Genomic DNA, 23,758 nt, shown 5'->3' with positions numbered 1-23,758 from the left:
CAAAACAAAAAAGATAGATGCAAAATTTCCCTAACAAAATGTTACCCAGTACATAAAACATGATAATACCTTATAGCCAAGAATAGTTTATCTTAGGAATATAATGTCAGTTTAAGCATTTAAAAATCAATTAGAACAAATTACCATGTTAGAAAATGAGAAATTTTAAAGATATAAAAAGCACTTGAAAATATTCAACATCCAAACAGCATGTAAGTCTCAACAAAGCAGAATAGAAAGACACTTAGAAAAAATCTACAGCTAACATCATACTTGTAAAAGACTAAATCTGAGTAACAAAACAAAAGATTTCTACTTCATCACTCTACTTCACACTGTACTAGAATAGTTCTAGCTTGTGATATCAGTAAAAATAAATAAGAAAGAAAACACATCCAAACTGGGAGACAAGAAATAAAATTCTTTACTCATAGACAACATGAACATTGGCCTACAAAATCTGACAAATAAAAAGCTACTAGAGGGCTGGGATTGTGACTCAGCGGTAGAGCGCACGAGACCCGGGTTCGATTCTCAGCACCATATTAAAAATAAATAAATAAAGGCATTGTGTTGTGTCCATCTACAAAAAAAGATATTCTCTCTCTCTCTCTCTCTCTCTCTCTCAAAAAAAAAAAAAGCTACTAGAAAAATTAAATGAATTTAACAATGCAGCAAGACACAAATCAATATGCAAAATCAAATGTTTTTCTATCTAAACTGGGTAGTTACAAATTGATCTTAAGAAAGCAACACCATTCACAATAGTATCAAAAATTCCAAAATATTTGTGGATAAATTGGAATAAGAAATGTGAAAGACCTATACACTAAAAACTACAAAACACTGATGAGAGAAATTAAAGGAGACCAAACTAAATGGAGATACACCTCGCTCATTGTTTGGTTGAGTCAATATTGTTAAGATAGTTTCCTCCAAAACTGATTCAATGCAATCTCAATCAAGTTTTCTTTTGTTCAGCAAGCTTTTTTAAAGAAATGGACAAATTCATCATTTTAAAATACAGAAATGAAAAGTACAGAGAGCCCAACAACTCTTGATATATTAAAAATTTGGAGGGCTAACACTACCTGATTTCAAGATTTATTTCAAAACCATACGGACAGTTTCTTACAGAATTACTCGCAATATAGGAATACCTCAGAGACATTGCAGATTCAGTTGCAGACCAACACAATAAAGCAAATATCAAAATAAAGTGAGACAAATATGCCATTTGTAAGTGAAATTATCAAAAAATGAAATTTTAAAAACATTTTTCCCAATTTTTTTTTCAAATGGTAACCAGGTTAGGGCAAGAAGGGTACTTATCAGGTTGTTAAGACCTAACTTGAAAAGAAACTTTTATGTATTTCTTTTAGACTTAGGTCTCCATGAACAACTTACTAAAATACAAGGTTGCTTCAAACCTAGAAAGTCTGGCAATTTCTGTTCTACTCACATGCACTCATTTCCCCTGAATCATGATACTCAACATAATATTTTCTTATATTTACTTGTACTTACCTCAGTGTTTGAAGCAACTAAGGAAAATTCATGAGAGAGATCGAGCTTAATGCCATCAAAATTTATTACGGAAGGCCTTGCAACTGGGTCAGCACTAAAAACATAAGACCGTCTAGGTACTCCATCTTGATTCGAATTAGATTCCATTCTGCAAGAATAACAGTATCTTCTTTAGATAACTTTAGTAAGTCAGCATGCAAGCAACATAGGATTTAAAAAGTGTACAATACAACCAATTACTTCCCCACAAATAACTACATTTTACAGAGGGAAAACATTAAAGTGTTTCATTTCTAACAAGATAACCTAGGGAAAAGACAAAGGACCAAATTATATTTTCAGATTCTAAATCAAATAATATTGAACACAGCAAACACCCAGCCTATAGATAGATCCATCCAAAGAGATTTCTTGAATAATCTGTAGAAAAGAAAATCAAAGTTTAACTCTCCGCCTAAAATCCTCTCAGAAATCAAATAGCAAAGAGATTATACAGTGAATTATAATCTTTTATTATTTTAAGTTTTTTAGTGTCTTCTGTAGAATGTTACATATTTTGTTTTAGCACTTAAGAGCTAAACTCAATTAGCTGGAAAATTTATTTTCAGTCTAATTCTTAAAAGTGCGCACAAAAAGTTAAATAATGTATGCTAATGTATTTAAAACAGTACCTGGGTTGGGGTTGTGGCTCAATCATACAGTACTTGCCTGACCAGCATGTTGTTCTGGGTTCCATCCCCAGGACCCAATAAATAAATACATGCACACAAACATATCAGGCATACCACAAGTCTTAAGCTGAACATGAAATAATGCATCCTTAAAGTATTAAAATCGAATTAAACGTTAGATCACTAAACTTAAAGGTAAACATAAGGGCAACCTTAACTGCAAAAAATGTCAACATTCAAAAGTTTACTAATATATACTAGTTGCACAAGGAGAAAGTGAGGCCTCTGTTCGGTGATAAGAATATAAAACATCTACACCAGTGAATCACGAATTAGGGTTCCTGGCCGGAAAGGGTAGTAATGGGCATCCACAGCTGTTTATTTCTTCTACTTAGAACGTGGGACGCTTAGCTTTAAAGTCCAATTCAAATTTGTACTCATCCATTTACTTTAAATATAGCCCAAATAAGCATTTTTTTAGCCATGTTCAATCCAGCTGGTATGGCATTCTGAGCTAACTCCAGAGAGACCACGTCACCTGCGTAACAAATTGCTCACTTCAGGGATTCGGGAAAGTTGGTTTGTCAAGAGGCCTTTTCCTCAACAAAAAAGCAACTACACTGACAACAACAACAAAATGCTAATTGCAAAGAAGTAATATCAATTTACTATGTGCCAGTAACGTTTCTAACAACTTTACACATTATCATTTAATCTTAACAACGGCCCTAAGTAGACACTTTAATTACCTCCTCTTAGCAGATGAGGAAAGTGGCCGGAAGAGAGAAAAATAAATTGCCTTGCACCGCTCAGCTGAAACTAGGTTTAAACCCTAAACCACAAAGCATGGCTCAGCCCTCGCCGCGACCCAAAGCTCTGCAACCAGTTCCTGACTTAGGGGCGTCACGAGCCCCATCAGAAAATACTAACAATACTACAGCCGTTTCCCCGCAGCTACACTAGCAGTGGGAGACTCCTCCTCGGCTCCCCTATCAAGGTCACCTTCTCACCTACAATATCGCCCAGACGCCCGACCTGCGAGCAGCAATGCGATGTTTTGGTTTTCAAATTCAAACAATGGCGGCCAAAGCACCGCACTGAACGCTGGGAGTGGGCGGGGCTTCCGCAGCTCACTCCAGAGTGCCGCTGACAGCGCTGTGGATTCAGCGGCTCCCGGAAGAAGCTTTCAAATCTGAGGGCGGGACTTGGAGCATGAGGCGACCAATGGGCAGAGACCGGTTGGTGGGCGGCCAGGAGCCCAGGATGTGACTTCCCTCGGGGCTCCTCGTGGCCGCTATAGGTATCACTATCTGTTGGCTGGAACGCAGGTCTTGGATTCCATCCTTGAGACAAGAAAGACGTGGCGAAGGCCCGGAGGTGAGGCCTCTGCCGCCGCACTTATTCTTGCGGCTCCTCAGGGACGGGCCGAAGAACGGCGGGCTAGTCACCTCCGGGTCCTGTCCCCTCGGGGCCGGAAAAGACTCCTCTTGTCGGAACCAGGGGTCACTTCCCTAGCTGCACTAGCCTATCTGTAGACAGCGGCCCTGACGGACCAAACACATTTTATGAGCATTTTCTTTCTTTTATTTTTTCAATATTTTTTTGGCTTTTCTGAGAGTTTAAATCAGCTACCGCTGCAAGGCTTTGTGCTGTTAGTCTTATCATAGGCATGGTCTTTGCATTGCCCAAAATGTAAGTGCCAGTGCATCCTTCTCTGCTTCTGTTAAAGTGGTCCTCTTTATTTGAGTGCGGTGCTCTACTATTACATTTATTTGACAACTATTTACTACTTAGGCTGTCTCCTAACTCTACTTGATTTTAAAGAAAAATAACTGCTAACATAAATTGAACGCTTACTTGTGCCATCGTGGTGCTAAACTTATAAAATGGATTGTCTCACTGATCCTGAGAACCCTTTGAGGTAGGTACTATTATCAATCATCCCATTTTATAAATTCTGAGGAAACTTAAGTTCACAATGTTAAAGTAATGGGCTTAAAGGCAGATGGAGGGAGATTTAAATTAAGCTGAAGAATTTCAGGACACAAACACACTCTTATATATGGTCTTATTTTCAACTATTTTCCTTGCTTAAAAGCATTTTTAAACACATAATTTGATGAGCTTACCATTTTTCTTCCATTGTCATAGGTCTCCCATCACCTACCACTGTTCTATTCAGTTTTCCTTCTTTCCCCACAAAATAGTCAAATTTGAGGTAAACCAATTGAGCTTGAAGTAGAGAACAGGATGCAGAACCAGGATGAAATAAGAACAAATAAATGTAGATGTAAAATGGAAGAAAATAGGGGAGATAAAGTAGAAACTTTTTTTTTTGTCCAGGCTGGAATTTAAGTCTCTAATGGGTTCTACGTCGTATTTTCTATTGCTCTTTCAGGCAAGTCTATCCCTGAATCCCAGCTTTCTATTATATCCCACAATGCTTTTTGTTAGTTGTCACTGATTCCCAGTTCTTAAACCCTCCAGTTGCTACATTTATTATTTGGGAAATATTTGTTTAAAATCTCTATGGTAGAGGGTGGAGACAGTGGAGAAGGGAAACAGACACTAACCCTCAAGGGACCTACATTCTAATGGGAGAAACAATCAAATGTGGATACAAAAAATTGAAAAATTACAGCTGTTTTGCTTGATTAGAAGGAATATTCGTACAGCAATATGATTGTCACAGGGAAACCTGAGCAAATATTTCATCTGGATCTCCAAGGAACATTAGTAGTTAACTAAGTAAGAAAAAGAAACATTCCAGGCACAAGGGAAAGGAGGAACTGAAAATTAAGTGGATTTTCTGTCATCTTATTCCAACTCCTAGCAGTGTTCCACAGTTGAATGTTTCATCTACACAATTAAATGTTTCAGCCTTAAAACACTCTTCATTTGGTGTTGGGTTACCACTCTCTTTTTGTATTACTAACCTCACTAGCCATCTAAGTCTCCTTTTCTATCTCTCCTACCCAACCTCTAAATTACGAATCCTCAGAACCTGAGGCCCTCTTTTGCTTCTCCACAGTTTTCTTCTTGCAACCCTGTGAACCCAGGGATTTAAGTAGCATCTCTCTAGTTCTGACACCTGAATTCCTTATACTCCCTAGGCCTCTCCTCAGAGATCTAACTAGAAAGAATTATTCTAGTACTTATTTAACATCTTTAATTGAATGTGTAACATATCCCTAACTTAACATGTTCAATGTGAGATCAATTTTTCATTACCAAACCCTCTTCTCCCTAATCTCCATCTTAGTAAATGACAGCACCATGTATCTACCCAATTACACAAAAACAAAAGAATCACCTTTGAGTCCTCATGTTCATTTATCTTTCCATTGTGCAGAAGACCTCAGCTGAGGATTGAACCCAGTGCCTCACATGCCCAGTGCCTAACTCTACTTGGACTATATCACCTACTTTAGGTGCTATACCTCCCCACACTATCACAGAGCTACCAAACTAATCTCAAAATGCAAATGATGTTATCACCCCCTTGCTGAAAGTCTTTCAATGACTTTTTAGAAATAAACATTACTTATACTGATATAAGTGACAAAAAAAAAAAAACAAGTTACAAAAGAGTACAGTAGTCCCCCATTTCCAGTTTCACTTTCTAAGTTTCAGTTACCCAGGGTTAATTTCAATCAAGAGATACTCATCAGAATGTCAGTAGTAACCTAATGCAACACAAGGCCTGTCATTCACCTTACTTCATCTCTTCATATAAGCATCATATCATCTCACATCATCACAAAAAATGTGAATGTAATACAATGTATTTTGAGAGAACAAACCACATTCATATAACTTTTTTATTATAGTATATTTTTATAATTGTCCTATTATTAGTTACTGTTAAGCCCTTAGTGTACCTAATTTATAAATTAAACCTTATTACTGGTATATATGCATTATAGTATAAATGTGTATATTATGGTTTTCATCCATGGTTCCTGACTTATAACTCTCTCCCCAAGGCAAGCCATAAAACTAGAATTTCTTTTCCCCAAGATGGGTCTTAGAAACCTTAATTTTACCACACCTTTCTGTCATGGTGCTGGCCATAAAGAAATTCTCTGACCTACCCTGTCTGATGATAAGTCATAAGACCTCTATTTCAGAAGGAGGAATGCCCCAAAAGAAGGAATGTTGGTCAGAGAAGCTAAGAAGAATCAGGACAGACAAACCTTGCTGGATTTCTCCCACTCTATTAGCATTAGATCATACCCTTTTTGTATAATCACATTTCTACACTGTTGTCCATGCTTTATGCCTATGCAATGAAGGCTTCATAAACACCTACAAGGAAAGGATTCAGAGAGCTTCTAGACTGCTGAACAAATGGAAGCTTTCAGGAGGGTGCCACACCCCAATTCCATGGGGTCAGAATTTCCTGAGCTTGGGACCCTTCCAGACCTCACCCAATGTTTCTTTTCATCTGGCTGGTTATTCATATATTTTTAAATGTCCTTTATGATAAACTGGCAAATGTAAGTATAATGTTGCCCTAAATTCTGTGTATTGCTTTAGCAAAATTCATCAAATCTGACGAGGGAGTTGTGGAAACACCAATTGTAAATGGTCAGTCAGAAGTTCCAGAGACCTAGACTTATAACTGAATGAAATAAGGGAAGGTTTGTGGGACTGAGCCCTCAGCCTAAGGGATCTGATGCTACTTCCTGTTTGATCATGTCAGAAATGAATTAGAGATTGTCCAGCTAATGTACACTGCAGAGTTATTTGCTTGCTTACTGGTGATGAGAAATCCCTACACACTTTGGGATCACAGAAATGTTCAATATTTTGAGCACAAAGTAGAAGAAACAGTTTGAGTTTGGTTTTTCTACTTGGTATAAACAACAACAAATAATACATATTGGCTGAAAGGTTTTTGGGAAACAAAACATTAAGATTATTGCCAAAGAATGACCCTACAGAATATTTATTTATAATATATATATATATATATATATATATATNTTTTTTTTTTTTTTTTTTTTAATGTAGTGCTGGTGATGGAACCCAGGGCCTTGCACATGCTAGACAAGCGCTCTACCACTGAGCCACAACCCCAACCCCAGATTATTTCTTACTTATAAGTGGAAAGACAATTTTGCAATGAAGAGATTTATTAGACATAACTTAACCAAGTGAGGATATTTGTACCAGAAATGTTTGGCATGAATCTAATAAGGAAGCAATAATAAACAAACAAACAAATGTAAAACATCATACACCAGCAATTACAGGCTCTTCAAAATGTCATGACATGAAGAACAGGGTGGAAGATTGTTTTAGTTAGGAGAAAATACCTAACTCTGGATTGGTTCACATATCTTTTAAAAATAATTGCAAAATGTATTTCATGGACAATTGGGAAAATTTAAACATGGACTACATATTACATGATATTGGATCAGTTTTAAGTCATGTATTACAATGAATTTGGAATTGTGTGGAAGAATGGCTTTGCTTTTTGAATGTACAACAATCTTTTTTTGTTGATTTATTTAGCAGCAAAGTGTCACAGTATCTACAACTTGCTTTCAAAAGATCTGACAAAAGCCAGGGGGATGATGCTCATCTGTAATTTTAGTGACTCAGGAGGCTGAGGCAGGAAGATTGTAAATTCAAGGCCAGCCTTAGCAACTTGATGAAACCCTGTTTCAAAATTAAAAAATAGGGCTGGGGATGTGGCTCAAGCGGTAGCGCGCTCGCCTGGCATGCGTGCAGCCCGGGTTCGAATCCTTAGCACCACATACAAACAAAGATGTTGTGTCCGCCGAAAACTACAAAATAAATATTAAAAAATTTTTTAAAAAATTAAAAAATAAAAGCTGGTGATGTAGCTTAATTGGAAAGTGCCCCTAGGTTCAATCCCCAACACCAAAAATGAAGAAGGAAAAAATATTTGAACAACAGAACACACACACACACAAACAAACAAAATAGAAAGTAAATGTGGCAAAATATTAATTGATAAAAAATATTAATTGATGAGTCTAGGTGAAAAGTATAATGGTAAGGATTGTGTCAATCTTTCAACTTTTTAAAATAACTTTTGAAATTTTTAAATAAGAAAAGATGATAAAATTCTAACCTTTACCATGGCCTTCAAAGCCCTGCACAATCAGGCCCCAACCACCTTTACTTCCTTCTTACTTTATGTAGTAAATTGATCTTCTCTGTGTATTTCAAAGACTGTTTTTTTTCCAGCATGCAGAACTTTTGCAAGGGTTTTTTTCTGTACCTGAATTTTCTCTTCTCCCATTCATTAGATGGCTCACTTCTCTTTCTCCTTTGGATTGCATGTAAAATACTACCTTCTAAGAGAAGACTTTCCTGACTGCTTTATCTCAAGAGGGCCTTTTTTGTTATTTGCAGGTTTTTACTTATTACAACTAACAGTTACTGATTTCGTTTACAGTTACAGTTACTCTATCTCCTTTACCTAAAGTGTAAGTTATAGAAATATAAGAACTGCATTTCTCTCAGCCACTGGTGTATCCTTAGTGACTCTATAAATACATTCCAAGCAAATATTTGTTAATCAGTGAATGAAGGCTGATGTGGACACTGTGAGAAGAATGATAAGGAGTGAATTTGAAGAGATAAGCTAAGAATAGACCCACTCAGCCAACTTACTTTTTCGATTGTATAAAATGCTACCAAACTGTTTTAATGATGAGCACAGTACAATCCAGTCTGCATCTCTCTTTTGAAAAGGTTATTCTCCCAGACAAGAATAGAAGCAGCCAAGGAGGATGCTGTTGAACCAGTTAGAAGGCTTTTATCATCATCCCAGCAAGATATGATAATGTGGACTTGGGAAATGGCAGAGAAGATGCAAAACAGAGGACGGATTTCGGAGGTATTCTTTGCTGCATTTTCCATTTCAGCACCAACCACTAGGTTTTTCCCAGAGAAACAAAGTCCATGTGGCGAAAAAGTTTTATTTTTTGACAAAAATAATACACAAAAACAATCAGGAATGTTGACTCACACCTTTAATCTCAGTGACTAGGGAGACTGAGGCAGGAGAATTGCAAGTTTTGACTCCAGCCTCAGCAACTTGGTGAGACCCTATCTCAAAATAAATTTTTTTTAAAAAAGGACTGGAATGTATCTCAATAGTAGAGTACCCCTAGTTTCAATCCCCAATACTGCCTTAAAGGAGAAAGTAAAACAAATGTGGCAAAATATTAATAATTGATTAATGAATGAAATGAATAATGGTGTAAATTATGTCAATCTTTCAACTTTTTAAAATAACTTTGATATATTTTCTAAAACAAGAAGAGAAGATTCCTATTGCAGAGAATTCTTTCTTTGGCCTTGAAATAAACATTAGCATAAAAAGAAAATATTGGTAAATTACATGAAGCTGATTTTCTAGCCTGGTCATAGCTTCTACTGTTAATAAAGGCATACCTGGTGATATTGTGGGTTCAGTTCCAGATGACCACAATAAAGTGAATTTTACCATAAACCAAGTCACAGATTTTTTGGTTTCCCAATGCATATAAAAGTTGTTTAGGGGCTGGGGTTATGGCTCAGTGGTACAGCACTCACCTAGCACATGTGAGGCACTGGATTCGATCCTCAGCACCACATAAAAATAAATAAAGGTATTGTGTCTACCTAAAAAACATATAAAAAAAAGAAGTTATGTTTAGGCCAGGCACCATGGTCCACACCTATAATTCCAGTGATTAGGGAGACTGAGGCAGGAAGATTGTAAGTACAAAGCCAGTTTCAGGGCTGGGGATGTGGCTCAAGCGGTAGTCGCTTGCCTGGCATGCAGGTTCGATCCTCAGCACCACATACAAACAAAGATGTTGTGTCCGCCGATAACTAAAAAAAAATAAATATTAAAATTCTCTCTCTCTCTCTCTCTCTCTCTTTAAAAAAAAAAAAAAAAAAAAAAAGCAAAGCCAGTTTCAGCACATTAGCAAGGCCCTCAGCAATTTAGTGAGACCCTGTCTCAAAAAATAAACAGGACTGAGGATGTAGTTCAGTGGTAAAGTACCCCTGGGTTCAATCCTCAGTACAGAGAAAATAAAAAGTTGTTTATATTGTAAGTGTGCAATAGCATTTTATCTTTTTAAAAATGTACATACCTTAATTTAAATACATTATTGCTAAAAAAAAATACCAACAATCATCTGAGCATTCAACCAATTTAATCTTTTTGCTGGTGGAAGATCTCATCTCAGAGTTGATGACCGCTGATTAATCAGGGCGATGGTTGCTAAATGGAATGGTTGTGGCAATTTCTTAAAATAAGACATCAATGAATTTTGCCACATCAATTGACTCTTCCTTTCACCAAAGATTTCTCTAAAGCATGAAATGTTTAATAGCACCATAATAGAACTTCGTTTCTCAAACCCTGCCACTACTTTAAAAACTAAATTTATGTAATATTCTAATTCCTTAGTTGTCATTTCAATAATGTTCACATCTTCTGTACCAGGAGTAAATTTCATCTCAAGAGACCACTTTTTTGCTTATCCATAAGAAAAAATTTCTCCTCTTTTAAAGTTTTATTGTAGCCAGGCACAGTGGTGCACTCCTGTAATCCCAGCAATTCAGGAGGCTGAGGCAGGAGGATCACAGGTATAAGACCACCTCAGCACTGTAGCAAGTATCTGTCTCAAATTAAAAAATAAAAAGTGCTAGGAATGTAGCTCAGTGGTAAAGTGTCCCTGAATTCAATCCCCAGCACCAAAGAAAAAATTAAAGTTTTATCATAGAATTATAGTAGTTCAACCATATTTTCAGGCTCCACTTCTAATTCTATTTCTTTTGCTATTTCTACTACATCTCTAAGTCACTTCTTCCAGTGAAGTCTTGAACTCTTCAAAGTCATTTATAAAGGTTGGAGTCTACTCTTTCCAAGTTAAGGTTGATATTTGGACCTCCCAAGAATCAGGAATGTCCTTTATTTTCTTTTTCTAGCCCTGAGTTTTGGACCAGGGCTTTGCATGTGCTAACCAAGTGCTCTTCTATTGAGCTTCATCCCCAATCCTTTTTATTTTATTTTGAGTTAGGGTCTTACTAAGTTACCCAGGCTGGTCTCAAACTTGCAGTCCTCTTACCTCAGTCTCCTACTTGGGATTTTAGGCATGTGCCACCATGCCCAACGTGGATGTTCTTAATGGCAACTAGAATGATTAATCTTTTCTAGAAGGTTTTCAATTTATTTTGCCCAGATCTTCAGAGAAATCTCTATCTATGACAACCGTAGTCTTACAAAAGGCATTTCTTAAGTAGTAAGACTTAGCACATGAAATACTCTTTGATCCATGGCCTGCAGAATGAACATGAAAACAACAATAATTCTGTACATCTCCAACAGAGCTCTTGGGTGATCAGGTACTTTGGAAAGGGACTTTTAAATTTTTTTTTTAATCTCCTCCTTCCTTCCTGGAAAGATGTTTTGTTGGCTGGTTGGTTGGTTGGTTGGTTGGTTGATATTGGGAGATGGGTGTGTGTGTAAATGTATGTGGTATTGTTGTTTTTGCCATAAGTCTCAACAGTGGGCTTAAAATTTTCAGTAAACAAGGTTGTAAATGGATGCGCTATCATCTAGACTGTATCATTCTATTAATAGCAACCAGGCAGAGTAGACTTAGTCTAATTCTTAAGGTCACTAGAATTCTCAGAATGATAGTTGAGTATTGGCTGCAACTTAAATTAATCAGCTGCATTAGCCCCTAACAAGTGAGCCAGCTTGTGCTTTGAAGCCTTGAAGAAAGGCATTGACTTCTCTTTAGCTATAAAAGTCCTAAATGGCACCTTCCAAGGTAAAGGCTGTGTTGTTTACATTGAGAATCTATCATTTAATGTAATTCCCTTCAGCTATGATCTTAGCTAGATTTTCTGGATTACTTGCTGCAGCTTTAACATCAGCACTTGCTATTTTACTTTGCACTTTTACTTTGTGGATACAGCGTCTTTTCTTAAACCTCAGGAGCCAGCTTCTGCTAGATTTAAACTCCCCTGCAGCTTCCTTGCCTCCCTAATAATTCAAGGAATTGGAGAGAGGGCCTTGCTCTGGATTAGGCTTTGATTTTAAGGGAGTGTTATAGTTAGTTGATCTTCTATCCATACCATTAAACCCTTCTTCATATCTGCAATGAGGTTGTTTCATTCTCTTATCATTTGTATGTTCACTAGAGTAGCCCTAATAATTTCCTTCAAAAACTTTTCCTTTGCATTTCACAAGTTAGCTAACTGTATATCCCTAGTATACAACACAGGGTCTGGTTTCAAAATAGGAGCTAAAAATGATTATCGTTTTGATTAGGTATTCAATAAAAGTTTATTGTTTGAGTACATGGTACCTTGCTGCAGTCTGGCTGGGCACAAAATCACGAGCCACTCACACCTTGTAGATTCAAACAGCAACTCTTTATTCCCGAACTCACACCGGCACTCTACACACGTTCTGGGGGAATTCACGTTCTGGGCCCAAATCATGTTCTGGGCAAAATTCCAAATACTCTCTCTGAATCCCACGAGAACTCAACGGGAACTCAAGGAGCGGGGCGCCTGAGGCAGCAGGATACGCCCTATTCCCAGCAGGGTACACCTTAAACCTGGAACCGCCCTAAACCCGATTGTCCTAAACCGGAACGCCCTAAACCCCAATCCGCCCTAAACCCAGATCCGCCCTGGTCCTTGAGCAAGGTCACCTTACATGCAATGACACTGCAAATGACCTGGGTCATGCCATGCGTCATCCTTACTTAGCAATGGCCCTCAGCAGTACCTCATTTAGTATTTCCCCAGTATGTACACACACATGTGCATGTGTATGATACATTCATGTAACTAAGAATGGGTTTTCCACCATCCAGATCCTTCCAACTATCATAGCTGATGCTTTCATTTCTATTTAATCTTTGGCATTCTCTGGTAGTAAAGGAATCTACATTGTTTTGAAGAAAATTGTGAGTATTAATAAGGGTACAAAGAACAGTTCGGGTGTGAACTTACCAAAGTCTTAGGGCACAGGCAGACATTATTTACTGCATTAGCCAAGTGGCTACATAAAGGGGGCTACAGTCGCCTGTCAGTGATGATGTTGGCACCTGTGGCTTCTCAACCCAAAGATGGCACATTCACTCATATGGAATACTGCTAGCCAGCAACCATTTCTTCACAGGGTTCTCTGCTCTACTTTGCCCATTTTAGGAAGTCATTCAATTGAATATTAACTGTTCTTTTTTGTATATTTTAACACTCATACAACAATCTTGATTTTGTAATCCGAAGCATCTGATGACAAAGATGGGATCAAGAAAGAAAAGCATACCACTAACATTTTAATACCTTTCCTCACTGCCCATAATTTTGCAAATATGAAAAATTATATGACCCAGTGGAATATTACATTTGGAATTATCAAAATGAAACTATTTAAAATAAAAATGGCACTATTTACAGATCATGTGTTATATTGGTTTGGAAATAACACAAGGTGGTGCTAGTGGACCTCACATACATATTCTTTAGCAATCAACAAAGACCAGTTAAATCTGCTTATTCCAGAGTTTTATGTCTGATGAGCTATTTTAAGATTCTAGTTTTCTTAAAAATAAGAAGTAAGATCATGCAAACATGATCTTTTTATTTTAGATAATATTATCTTTAGTACATGCTTTTGAGATTTCAGTTACTAGGTAAAATAATGATGTCATGAATTTAATTTAATTATTTTTGGTTAAGGAAACCCATTGAATTGATGTAATTGAAAAATAATGAGACCAATTTCAGTAAATACCTCCAAAAAATATAGTCATTTCTATATGCAAACAGGGCCTTCATAATATTAAAGAAGGAAGAATAGGAGGAAGGGTAGAAGGAAAATGAGAAGAAAAGGGGAAAATGTTATTTTTAAATATTTTTTGTTTTCAGTCATTCATGGAAATATTTTATCAATCTTCTTTTTTTTAAAGAGAGAGAGAGAGAGAAATTTTTTTAATATTTATTTTTTTAGTTTTCGGCAGACACAATATCTTTGTTTGTATGTGGTGCTGAGGATCAAACCCGGGCCGCACACATGCCAGGCGAGCACGCTACTGCTTGAGCCACATCCCCAGCCCTATTTTATCAATCTTAAGTTACAGAGTTATAGACTATTAGGGATATAACGGAGACTACAAATGATCTAGGTCAGTCTTCTCATTTTATAGGGAAATAGAACTCAAGACCATGAAAAACTAATTGACATGCCAAAGTACCTATTATTAGCTAGTAACAGAACATACAACATGACCTTTTTTCTTTTTTCTATAATGGTCCTGGGGTTCAAATTCAGGGCCTCACACATGCTAGGAAAGCACTATACCACTGAAATACACCTCCATCCCTTATGAGAGAAATCTTATAAAAATTTTACGTATATTCACCAGGGCCCATTTGGTATTCTTTAAAAAGTACAGTAAAAAGGTAATCAGCATTGTTATCACTACTTTTTAGGCTATTTTGAAGTACTTTTCTTTGCAACCAATGGCAAAACTGTAGGATGAGTATTTTCAAAATAGCTAGAAAGAATTGCTTTCCTTTAAAAAGGTTTTAATTTTTTTTAACTGTTTGTGCTGTTGACATCAAAATATCTCTCTCCAAAGGATTGCATTCTTTGACATTAGTTCAAAAAAGCAAGAGTCATAGTCATTGCTTTAGACTATGACTAATTTAGAGTACCCAATCATGAGCCAGAATACCTTAGTTCTAAAGCAAAACTTTACCAACAGAAATATATAAGAAAGATAAGCATAGGGGTTTTATGTGCTTTTATTAATTATTCAAGGAAGCTCCCCCAAATCAATGATTCAAATTGTTCCTTTAATGAGCAACCAGGAGATTTTTATTCCTTGATACAGTGCACCTAAGAAGATTTCAAATAAATGAGGATATGCCTTTCTTTAATAAAGTGGGGAAAAGGACTATAATGAAGGGAGAAGTAGGAATACAGAACATTTTCTCAAGAAAAATTAAAGTATGTTGAAGTAAGAGAAAGAATAAATAAGATGTTATGGTCAGACAGGTGACTTCTAGGCTTTCACTTAGAAGTTTGTGATGCTAGACAAGGGTAGGTTGACTCTTTGAATCTGATACTTCTTAAATGCTAGCCTAGTGCCAACCTGGCAGACAGAAGGTACCAAATAAATAGTAATTATTATTATAATCCAATAGAGACCAATGTAGAAAAGTAAAATGAATGTTCTAGCCCCACGAAATATGATCTCTTCCTCTCTCAATGAATTTTATGCATTTTTTAATATTTGTTTACTGGGTTTTAAACTCTGTGTGATTTTATGGAAACTTTGCTTGACTTACATGGACTTCCCAGCCCAAAAGACTGCTCTTGCACCTAGTGGGAAAAGGGAGACTTAGGACTGAATCAATAGTCTTCAGGCTTTTGCATTACATGAGGATAATGAGAATGAGGAAGAGCAACTGGCCTTCCTATAGGAACTATTAAAGTAGTACATGAAATAAACCCAAGACACAAAAGCTAAGTCATTAAAAATATCTAATACATTCTGAGTGTTAAGTTAAAGGAAACATCTCATTAAAATGTCTGAAATGTGTTTTAAATTAATTCTGAGTCATATTCTGGGTGTACAATTTATGGAACAGTTAAAAACAAGTAAACAAAAAACTTTTTAAATGAATGGATAACTAGTGCAAATTTATGTGAGTGCTGGAGATTTAACTGAAAAGAACTTTACTTTCATTTTTCTTCATTGTAGAGCAGTAAATAACCAAACAGATAAGTACCAACCACATGAATCGGTCCAAAAACGAAAATCTGTATTCAAAGACTAAATTTAAGATCTCTAACCTCTTCTTGCCAAGACATGTCCATGTTATCCAGCGTGGGGCTCACCTAATAACTATGTCAGTCACAGAATTGCTAAAATATATCCCAACTCAAATTTTTTTGATAGACAGTATCCTCCCTCCTCCCAAAAAAAATTCTTCTTTCCAGTAAAGTGGTCAAATTTTGGGAGACTGAATATAAGCAGAACAGACAAGGAATAGCTGCATAATCTTGAAAAGGTCCTAGTTAAGCCTCAGTCTTTTCATCATTAAAATGATATTTTTAATACAGGTCCACAATCTCTACTCTGCAATCCCAAAATAAGACAAAAACAGAAAACACGCTGAAACTAAAAGTGTTTTGTGAGTTTGGCACTGGGAATCTTTGACAACAAAACAAACTGTGGATAAACATGAAGCCTCCATTTTCTCACTACTCATATCCATTCAACACACATACCTCTGTTATTTGCTGACATTTTGTGACTTGGGAATTAATAGCATTGGAAAATGTCCAAAAGAGTTAAAGATATACCAACGGATAATGGTGAGAAGAAGAAAAGGAAGCATCTGTCTTTATCAATAGCTCAGAAAGTAGAGTTATTACAGAAGCTTGATGCTGGTGTGTCTGTAAGGTGTCTTACAGAAGAATATGGTGTGGGGACCACCACCATATATGACTTAAAGAAACAGAAAGACAAATTGCTGAAATTTTACAGTGACAGTGATAACCAAGAACTAATGAAAAACAGAAAAACATTACATAGGGCCAAAAATGAAGATCTTGACCGTGTGTTAATTGAATGGATTCGACAACAAAGAAGCAAAGATATGCCCCTGACTGGTTTATTGGTCATGAAACAAGCTAGAATATACCATGAAGAACTGAACATTGAAAGCGAGTGTGAATATTCAGAAGGGTGGCTGCAAAAATTTAAGAAGCGTCATGGAATCAAATATCTTAAAATGTGCGGTGAAAAAGCTTCTGTGGATCATGAAACAGCTGAAAATTACATTGATGAATTTGCTAAGATAATATCTGATGGAAACCTTAGCCCTGAACAAATTTACAATGCTGATGAAACAGCTCTGTTTTGGTGCTATGTTCCTAGAAAAACCTTAATCATGGCCGATGAAAAGGTACCAACAGATTTCAAGGATGCCAAGCAAAGGTTAACTGTTCTTGGATGTGCTAATGCTGCAGGTACACATAAGATAAAACTGGCAGTGATTGGGAAAAGCCTACCTCCAAAATGTTTAAAAGGTACTGGCAGCTTACCTGTGCATTATTATGCAAACAAAAAAGCATCAGTAACCAGAGAAATCTTTTCTGATTGGTTCAATAAGCACTTTGTGCCAGCAGCACGAGCTCATTGCAAGCAAGCCGGACTAGAAGACAATTGCAAAATTTTACTGTTCCTAGACAGCTGTTCAGCACATCCCCCTCCAGAACTTCTTGTGAAAAGTAATGTTTTCAGCATCTTCCTTCCCCTGAATGTGACATCCGTAATACAGCCTTGTGACCAAGGAATTTTACGCTCCATGAAGAGCAAATATAAACACTTTTTCTTAAACAGCATGCTTGCTTCAGTGAACAGAGGCCTGAAAATCCAGGACTTCCTTAAACAATTTAGTCTTAAGGATGCCATCTATGCAATTGCTAATGCATGGAATGATGTTGATAAGTCAACATTAACAAATGCTTGGCACAGACTTTGGGCTACAATGATGTTTGAAAATGACCTTGCTGATGAGGATTTTGAAGGATTTAGAGATTCTAATGAGAAGATCATGATATCAAAACTTATTACTTATGCCAAAAGTTTATCAGCTGAAAGTGTAAATAAGTTAGAAGAAGCTGACATTGAAGAAATACTGAACATTGATAATGATGTACCCGTTGTGCATCCTTTGAGCGAGGGGGATTTTGCTGAAATGGGTGTAAATACAAATCAGTATGAAGATAGTAGCAGTCACGATGATGACATGAACACAGGTGAAAAAATCTCTATAGAACACCTGGTGAAAATGTGTGACCAGTTAATTGCTGGTCTTGAACAATGTGCATTCATCAGTGAGCAAGAGACCATGGCGATTTACTCAATTAAAGAGAAATTGCTTAGACAAAAACCTGTGTTAAGGAGGCAGATGACACTGGAAAAGGCCTTTTAAAAAGTTCTCTTCTATGTCACTTGAGAATCCTGTTTCTGGCTCATTATGTCTAGCTGCCTCCTGGTTTTATAGACAATGGTAATATTGGTGTAACTTTTTCTCCAAGATTCTCTAGGAACCAGAAGTGATGAACATTTATTGCATTTATATGTGTTATACATTAGTTTTCATCAGTATGAATATAATTTTTACTTAAAAATTTCCTTTGGGCTGGGGATGTGGCTCAAGCGGTAGCGCGCTCACCTGGCATGCGTGCGGCCCGGGTTTGATCCTCAGCATCACATTCAAACAAAGATGTTGTGTCCGCCAAATACTAAAAAATAAATATTAAAATTCTCTCTCTCTCTCTCTCTCACTGTCTCTTTAAAAAAAAAAATTTCCTTTAAAGTGAGAAGTTTTACCAGAACTAAAGAAATAAGAAGCTTAAAGTATATAGTCTATTCTTATTTCATTTACCAGTAAGTGTATTCACTTATTGATAAATTCACTAATTTATTTATGTAAATAAATCATATTATTATTATCTATGGTCTTTATTCCACTTAGTATAATTTTGTGTGTCTGTGAGTGGTGCTGGGTATTGAACACAGGGCCTCACACTCACTAGGCAAGCACTCCACCATTGCTGTATCCCTAACCCTTCATACATTTCTTTACAGAAATATTAATATATTTCATACCCACTTAGTATATTACAAAGTATATAGTATATATATTATATGCCAAAGAATACCAATTTTTTTATAAATTGCAAAAAAAAAAAAAATCTCACTTCCAAAACACATGTGGTCTCCAAAGTTTTGGATAAGAGATTGTGGGCCTGAAATACTTAACCTTAAGAGATTTGTTTTGCAGATCCAATGAGATTATCAATGTAAAGTGCCTAGTATAAAATAAATACTCATTAAATGATGTTGCTATTACTATTATTTTATTATCCTACCCTTAAAAGTGTGGGGAAAAAAGACCTTTCTGACAATCGTTAAATAATTTAACCTAATATAAATAATGATAAGCACTCTTCAAATTTTATCACCCTAAGAGAAGCTTTGGCAATATGCTGATAATAGGTACTTGAGTATCTCCTAATATTTATCCAGAGTTGGAAGGGTTTCCCACATCAGAAGATAAAACATGTCATGCCATGTTGAACTACATTTCATGTAAATAAAATATATCCACTTCTAGTATTCTCTTATTCATCAAAGAAATATTAATATTTCTATCTGCTAAACATTCCCTCAGCTCTCTCTGCCACAAATACCACATAAGTAAGAACTAAATCTCCCTTGTGATCAAGGGTTCTTAACCCTCCTTGTGTAACCTCAGCTATCATAAGAATTTGAACATAACAGAATAAATAAAATTTGTATTCTATAAATAAGGGTATTCTTAGCCTGATGAATGTGAATTGATTCCAGATAGCCTGGTCTTTATAGAATTTGTTCATTTAAAATATAAAATTTATTACTTTTCTTTTATTATAAAAAAATACATAAGAATTCTAGAAAATGGAAAATGTGGTTTTTAAAGAAGGAAATAAAATTATCCCCAATCTTATAACTATTGATATTCATTCTTAGTTTTTATTTACTTTCATAGCTATCTATTGTGTTAAACAGTAAGCCTTAGGCAGAAAGCAGGTCCATTCATTCCTGTTCTCTATCCTCACCTCTTCACAGTAGCAGGCATAGTAACATGTTTTAAAAATACAAACATTTACAAACTTAGAAATCAAACTGTATTCACATATTTTTTATTTTTTGTTGTTGCTGCCTCTGTGTGTGTGTGTGTGTGTGTGTGTATTTTTTCAGGATTACTTTTTGTTACTACTACATCATGAGCATCAGATGTATTTGATCTGACAAAAAACAGATTTGTACTTTCGATCCTTTTTGCTTCTGAGACTTGTTTCTCCGAATCCTCTCTGCCTTCTCTGTTTTCCCCACTATTCCCCAGTCATAATTTCCCCTCTTATTTCCTATTAGCTTGTGTACCTGCCCTCTACTAGCTACTCCCATAAGGTATAGTAAACCCTCACCATCATGAGAACTTTTAGATAACCTGACTGGCAGTTGGCTCCCATTCTCCACTTAGTTGGGGTGAGCTCAAATTGTACAGAAAGAAGCAGGAGAAGGAAGGGAAAGAGAATCCCAACAGGAAAGGTAATAGCAACAACTCCACCTTGGTAAACAGGGATGTGGCAGCTGGTCCTTGAGTCCTCGGTATGCTTTCCAATCTCATAGAATCAGTAATCAAACTGGGTCCCAACTAATGGAAATTCCTAATGTTATTGTGCTTCTCTGGCCATCTCAGGTAATGGTTAAAAAACAGACCCATTGATATTTTAGCCAAAGTAAACAAATGACCATCAAGAGATACTTAATTTCATATCATGAGCTGGACCCTAGGAATTGGTCTTATATATCAAATTTTTGGACCTCATTTACTATGTTATGTCAGGCTTTTTTCTGTTCTTTTTACAAAATTCTAATGATAGATAATATTCCTCTCCCAAATAATATGCTTTACTTGAGCTGTTCGTTTCTTTACCTAGGAATAAGTATCATCCACAATGGGAATAATAATAATAATAATTATTATTATTATTATTATTATTATTATTATTATTATTATTATTATTTGAGAGAGAGAGAGAATTTTTTAATATTTATTTTTCAGTTTTCGGTGGACACAACATCTTTATTTTTTTATTTTTATGTGGTGATGAGGGTCGAACCGAGGGCGCTCGGCGCATGTCAGGCGAGCGAGCGCATTAACGCCTGAGCCACATCCCCAGCCCTTATTTATTTCATTTTTTTTTTTTAAGAGAGAGAGAGAATCTTTTTTGTTGATGGACACAACACAATGCCTTTATTTTTTTTTAATATGGTGCTGAGAATCGAATCCGAGTCCCGACCGTGCTAGGCGAGCACTCTACCGCTGAGCCACAACCCAGCCCCCACAGTGGGAATTCTAATAGATAAATAGTGACTGCCTAAAGTACAAGATTGAGAACGGAACCATGTCCTGGCCCCCGACGGTCAGTGTGTGGTGATCCTCTGTTGAAGTCTGCCATTGGTAAAGAAAGTTGAAGGGAAAAATATGTACCAGGTACCCCTCCTGAGGATTTTATATTTTTCCCACTCACCTTTGATTTAGGACCTTCTACTTATGCTGAATTAGTTCGTAGGTGATCTCACAGTCTTGTATCCTTAACCCTTATCCTGCATTATGTTGTTCCAGACATAGACGGGATCCCTTTCCTTTACACACACACACACACACACACACACACACAGCCCCCAGCCATTTGTATTTCAATCATTATTAAAAGACTGGTCATAGAGAGGTTACTCTGATATAAACCAGAGACATTAAGACTTAATGTCTTAAAGACTTAAGACATTATAGTCTTAAAAAGTTCAGCTAAGGGGCTGGGATTGTGGCTCAGTGATGGAGTGCTTGCCTCGCACATGTGAGGCACTGGGTTCGATCCTTAGCACCACATAAAAATAAATAAATGTATTGTGTTCATCTACAACTAAAAAAATATATTTTTAAAAAAGATCAGCTAAAATGAACCCTGTGATGTTGAATCAGAATCCAGTGCATTAGTATGAACTCGTTTTTAATATGTAAACACGGTAGATGCAGAAATATAGATGTGTTAGTATACATACACATAGGTTAGTATACATGCATCTGTCTTCACCAAAAGAGCCAAAAAGTAATAATTTACCAGTAGTGAAAAGCTCACCAGGCACTAAATTTGATTTCTAAATACCATTCTCCAATAAAAGGAACCAGGGTTTCTTAGAAGGTTGATTGGTCTGGGTGCCTTGGCGCATGCCTGTAATCCTAGTGGCTCAGGAGGCTGAGACAGGAAGATCATGAGTTCAAAGGCAGCCTCAGCAAAAGCGAGGCGCTAAGCAACTGAGTAAGACCCTGCCTCTAAATAAAATGCAAAATAGGGCTGGATGTGGCTCAGTGGCCGAGTGCCCCAGAGTTCAATCCCCAGTATCCACCCCACAAAAAAGAAGGGTGATTGGTCCCAACAGAGCCAGAAAAAAAATAAAAGTCTGAAACATCTTCTGAAGGAAAAAAATTACTTTTCTTAACGTGAATCTTTTCTAAGATACACAAGAATCAACATAAAGAAGCTCTGAATGGCCAAAACTGAACAATTTTAGCAACAAAATAATGATCATATTGAATTATAATACATATGGCAAAATACATATCCCTAATATCCCTCATATAGTTTAAATAAATAACTGGCTAAATAAATAAGTGGGGTAGGGGATTCTCTTCCTTAAAGTAGAATTATAATTCTTCGCTAGATTAATAGAAATAGAAAGTCATCATTAAGCAAGTAACAGTGATAATTGCTCCAGATATGATATATTGATGGATGCAAAAATTAGTGAACGAAAATTTGAGAAGAAACATACTTTGTATGGCCTCAGATTATCTCCAACTGCCACCTTTGGAGATCAGATGTAACTATGGTTTGGGTTTAAATAATATTTGTTTTCTCTCTTACACTCCCAAGTTTGTGAAAATTCCTATAATCCTATTTCTTTGTTTTCTTTAAATGATGACTATGGGCATTAACTCTGAATCTGGACATGTCTAAAATTATCTTCATTTTATTCTTTTTCTTTGAAAATATTGTTAGAATGCCTTTTAAAACCTTCATTCCTTTGTTAATAATCTGGTTTTTGTTTTATTTTGTTTTATAAATACTAGGATTTTACCCTTCATCTTAGTTTTCTAAAATTTTACCTGCCAGTGCCTAGTTATGATCTGGGGTTTTTGAATTTGTATTTCTATTTAAATTTGTTTTTCTAGGTAGCATTCATAGGCCCTTTGGAAGTCTTTTTATTGACAAAGAGATATTTTATTCTGTTATTTGAATATTTCCTCTGGCCTACTCCCACCATTCTCTCCTTCTAGAACTCTTAGATTTTCCTAATAGTTGGTAGTTCTTGGTTGTGTCCTTAATGTTTGCATTTCCCTTACCTGCTCAGCTTCCTATTTGTTTGTGAATGCTTATCTATGTGTTTTGTTTTTCTTCCTGTGGTTACAGACAGAGTTGCTCAGTAGTACACCTGGACATGGGAACTCTTGCTTCCTTTGCAGGTACACAAATCTCTTGGGTATTTCCCTGCTTATAATATCTAGGTGTTACCATTCACTGAAATTGCTTTTGCAGTTTACTCCATAGCACAGTAGAAGAACAAAGAAAATAACTGCCTAAATATAAAAGAAAAATCACAGTGAATGTTGATTTGAGATTTCCTTCTGGTCCCCATATCCATTTTCTTCAAGCTTAGAGCAATACTGAAGCCTATCTCACAACTTATAGGTGCCCTCTTCGCAAGTTTTGGGTAGTGGTTCCTTCCTTCATTGTTTCCCCAATTCTATATTCTGTCTTTCATCAATTCCCCCAAATTTTCTGGTCCATTTAAAGCAATTCAATTTGTTAAATCAGCATGGTTATCAAGTATCTCCTTTGGGTTAGGGTTTGGATCAGGAGA

General features: G+C 36.3%; 2 protein-coding genes across 6 annotated transcripts in view; one reads left to right on the top strand and one right to left on the bottom strand.

Annotated features, from left to right (window-relative positions):
* Window positions 1-3,345, bottom strand: part of Kif20b (kinesin family member 20B) — a 62,041-nt gene extending 58,696 nt beyond the window's left edge. For 2 of the 3 annotated variants that reach the window (XM_015500110.2, XM_048801728.1), the window contains exons 1-2: window positions 3,209-3,345; window positions 1,528-1,675 (exon numbers count right to left, since the gene is read on the bottom strand). In XM_015500110.2, the coding sequence (XP_015355596.1) occupies window positions 1,528-1,674 (147 nt within the window). In that variant the 5' untranslated portion in view covers window position 1,675; window positions 3,209-3,345. Of the gene's footprint in view, window positions 1-1,527; window positions 1,676-2,947; window positions 3,077-3,208 lie in introns of those variants that run through there. The other variant, XM_048801727.1, reaches the window with a different exon arrangement.
* Window positions 3,346-3,426: 81 nt separating this feature from the next.
* On the top strand, window positions 3,427-20,823 carry LOC107154401 (jerky protein-like). 3 transcript variants are annotated; one of them, XM_048801731.1, is made up of 3 exons: window positions 3,427-3,575; window positions 8,934-9,078; window positions 16,336-20,823. In XM_048801731.1, the coding sequence occupies exon 3, from the start codon at window positions 16,554-16,556 to the stop codon at window positions 18,213-18,215; it is 1,662 nt and encodes a 553-aa protein (XP_048657688.1). In that variant the 5' UTR covers window positions 3,427-3,575; window positions 8,934-9,078; window positions 16,336-16,553; the 3' UTR covers window positions 18,216-20,823. The 3 variants fall into 3 exon arrangements, with proteins under 3 accessions (XP_048657688.1, XP_048657687.1, XP_048657686.1); XM_048801730.1 differs by having other exon boundaries at window positions 3,431-3,890; XM_048801729.1 differs by having other exon boundaries at window positions 3,431-4,119.
* The last annotated feature ends 2,935 nt before the right edge of the window (window positions 20,824-23,758 follow it).

This window comes from Marmota marmota, unplaced genomic scaffold, assembly GCF_001458135.2.
Source record: "Marmota marmota marmota unplaced genomic scaffold, marMar, whole genome shotgun sequence".
Classification (NCBI taxonomy): domain Eukaryota; kingdom Metazoa; phylum Chordata; class Mammalia; order Rodentia; family Sciuridae; genus Marmota; species Marmota marmota.
The sequence above is the reverse complement of the archived record's forward strand: the minus strand, read 5'-3'. Positions and strand labels throughout refer to the sequence as shown.

What these genes read in the sequence shown, in the direction of transcription:
- LOC107154401 (XM_048801731.1), top strand. Translation starts at nt 16,554, where the DNA reads ATGTCCAAAAGAGTTAAAGATATACCAACGGATAATGGTGAGAAGAAG.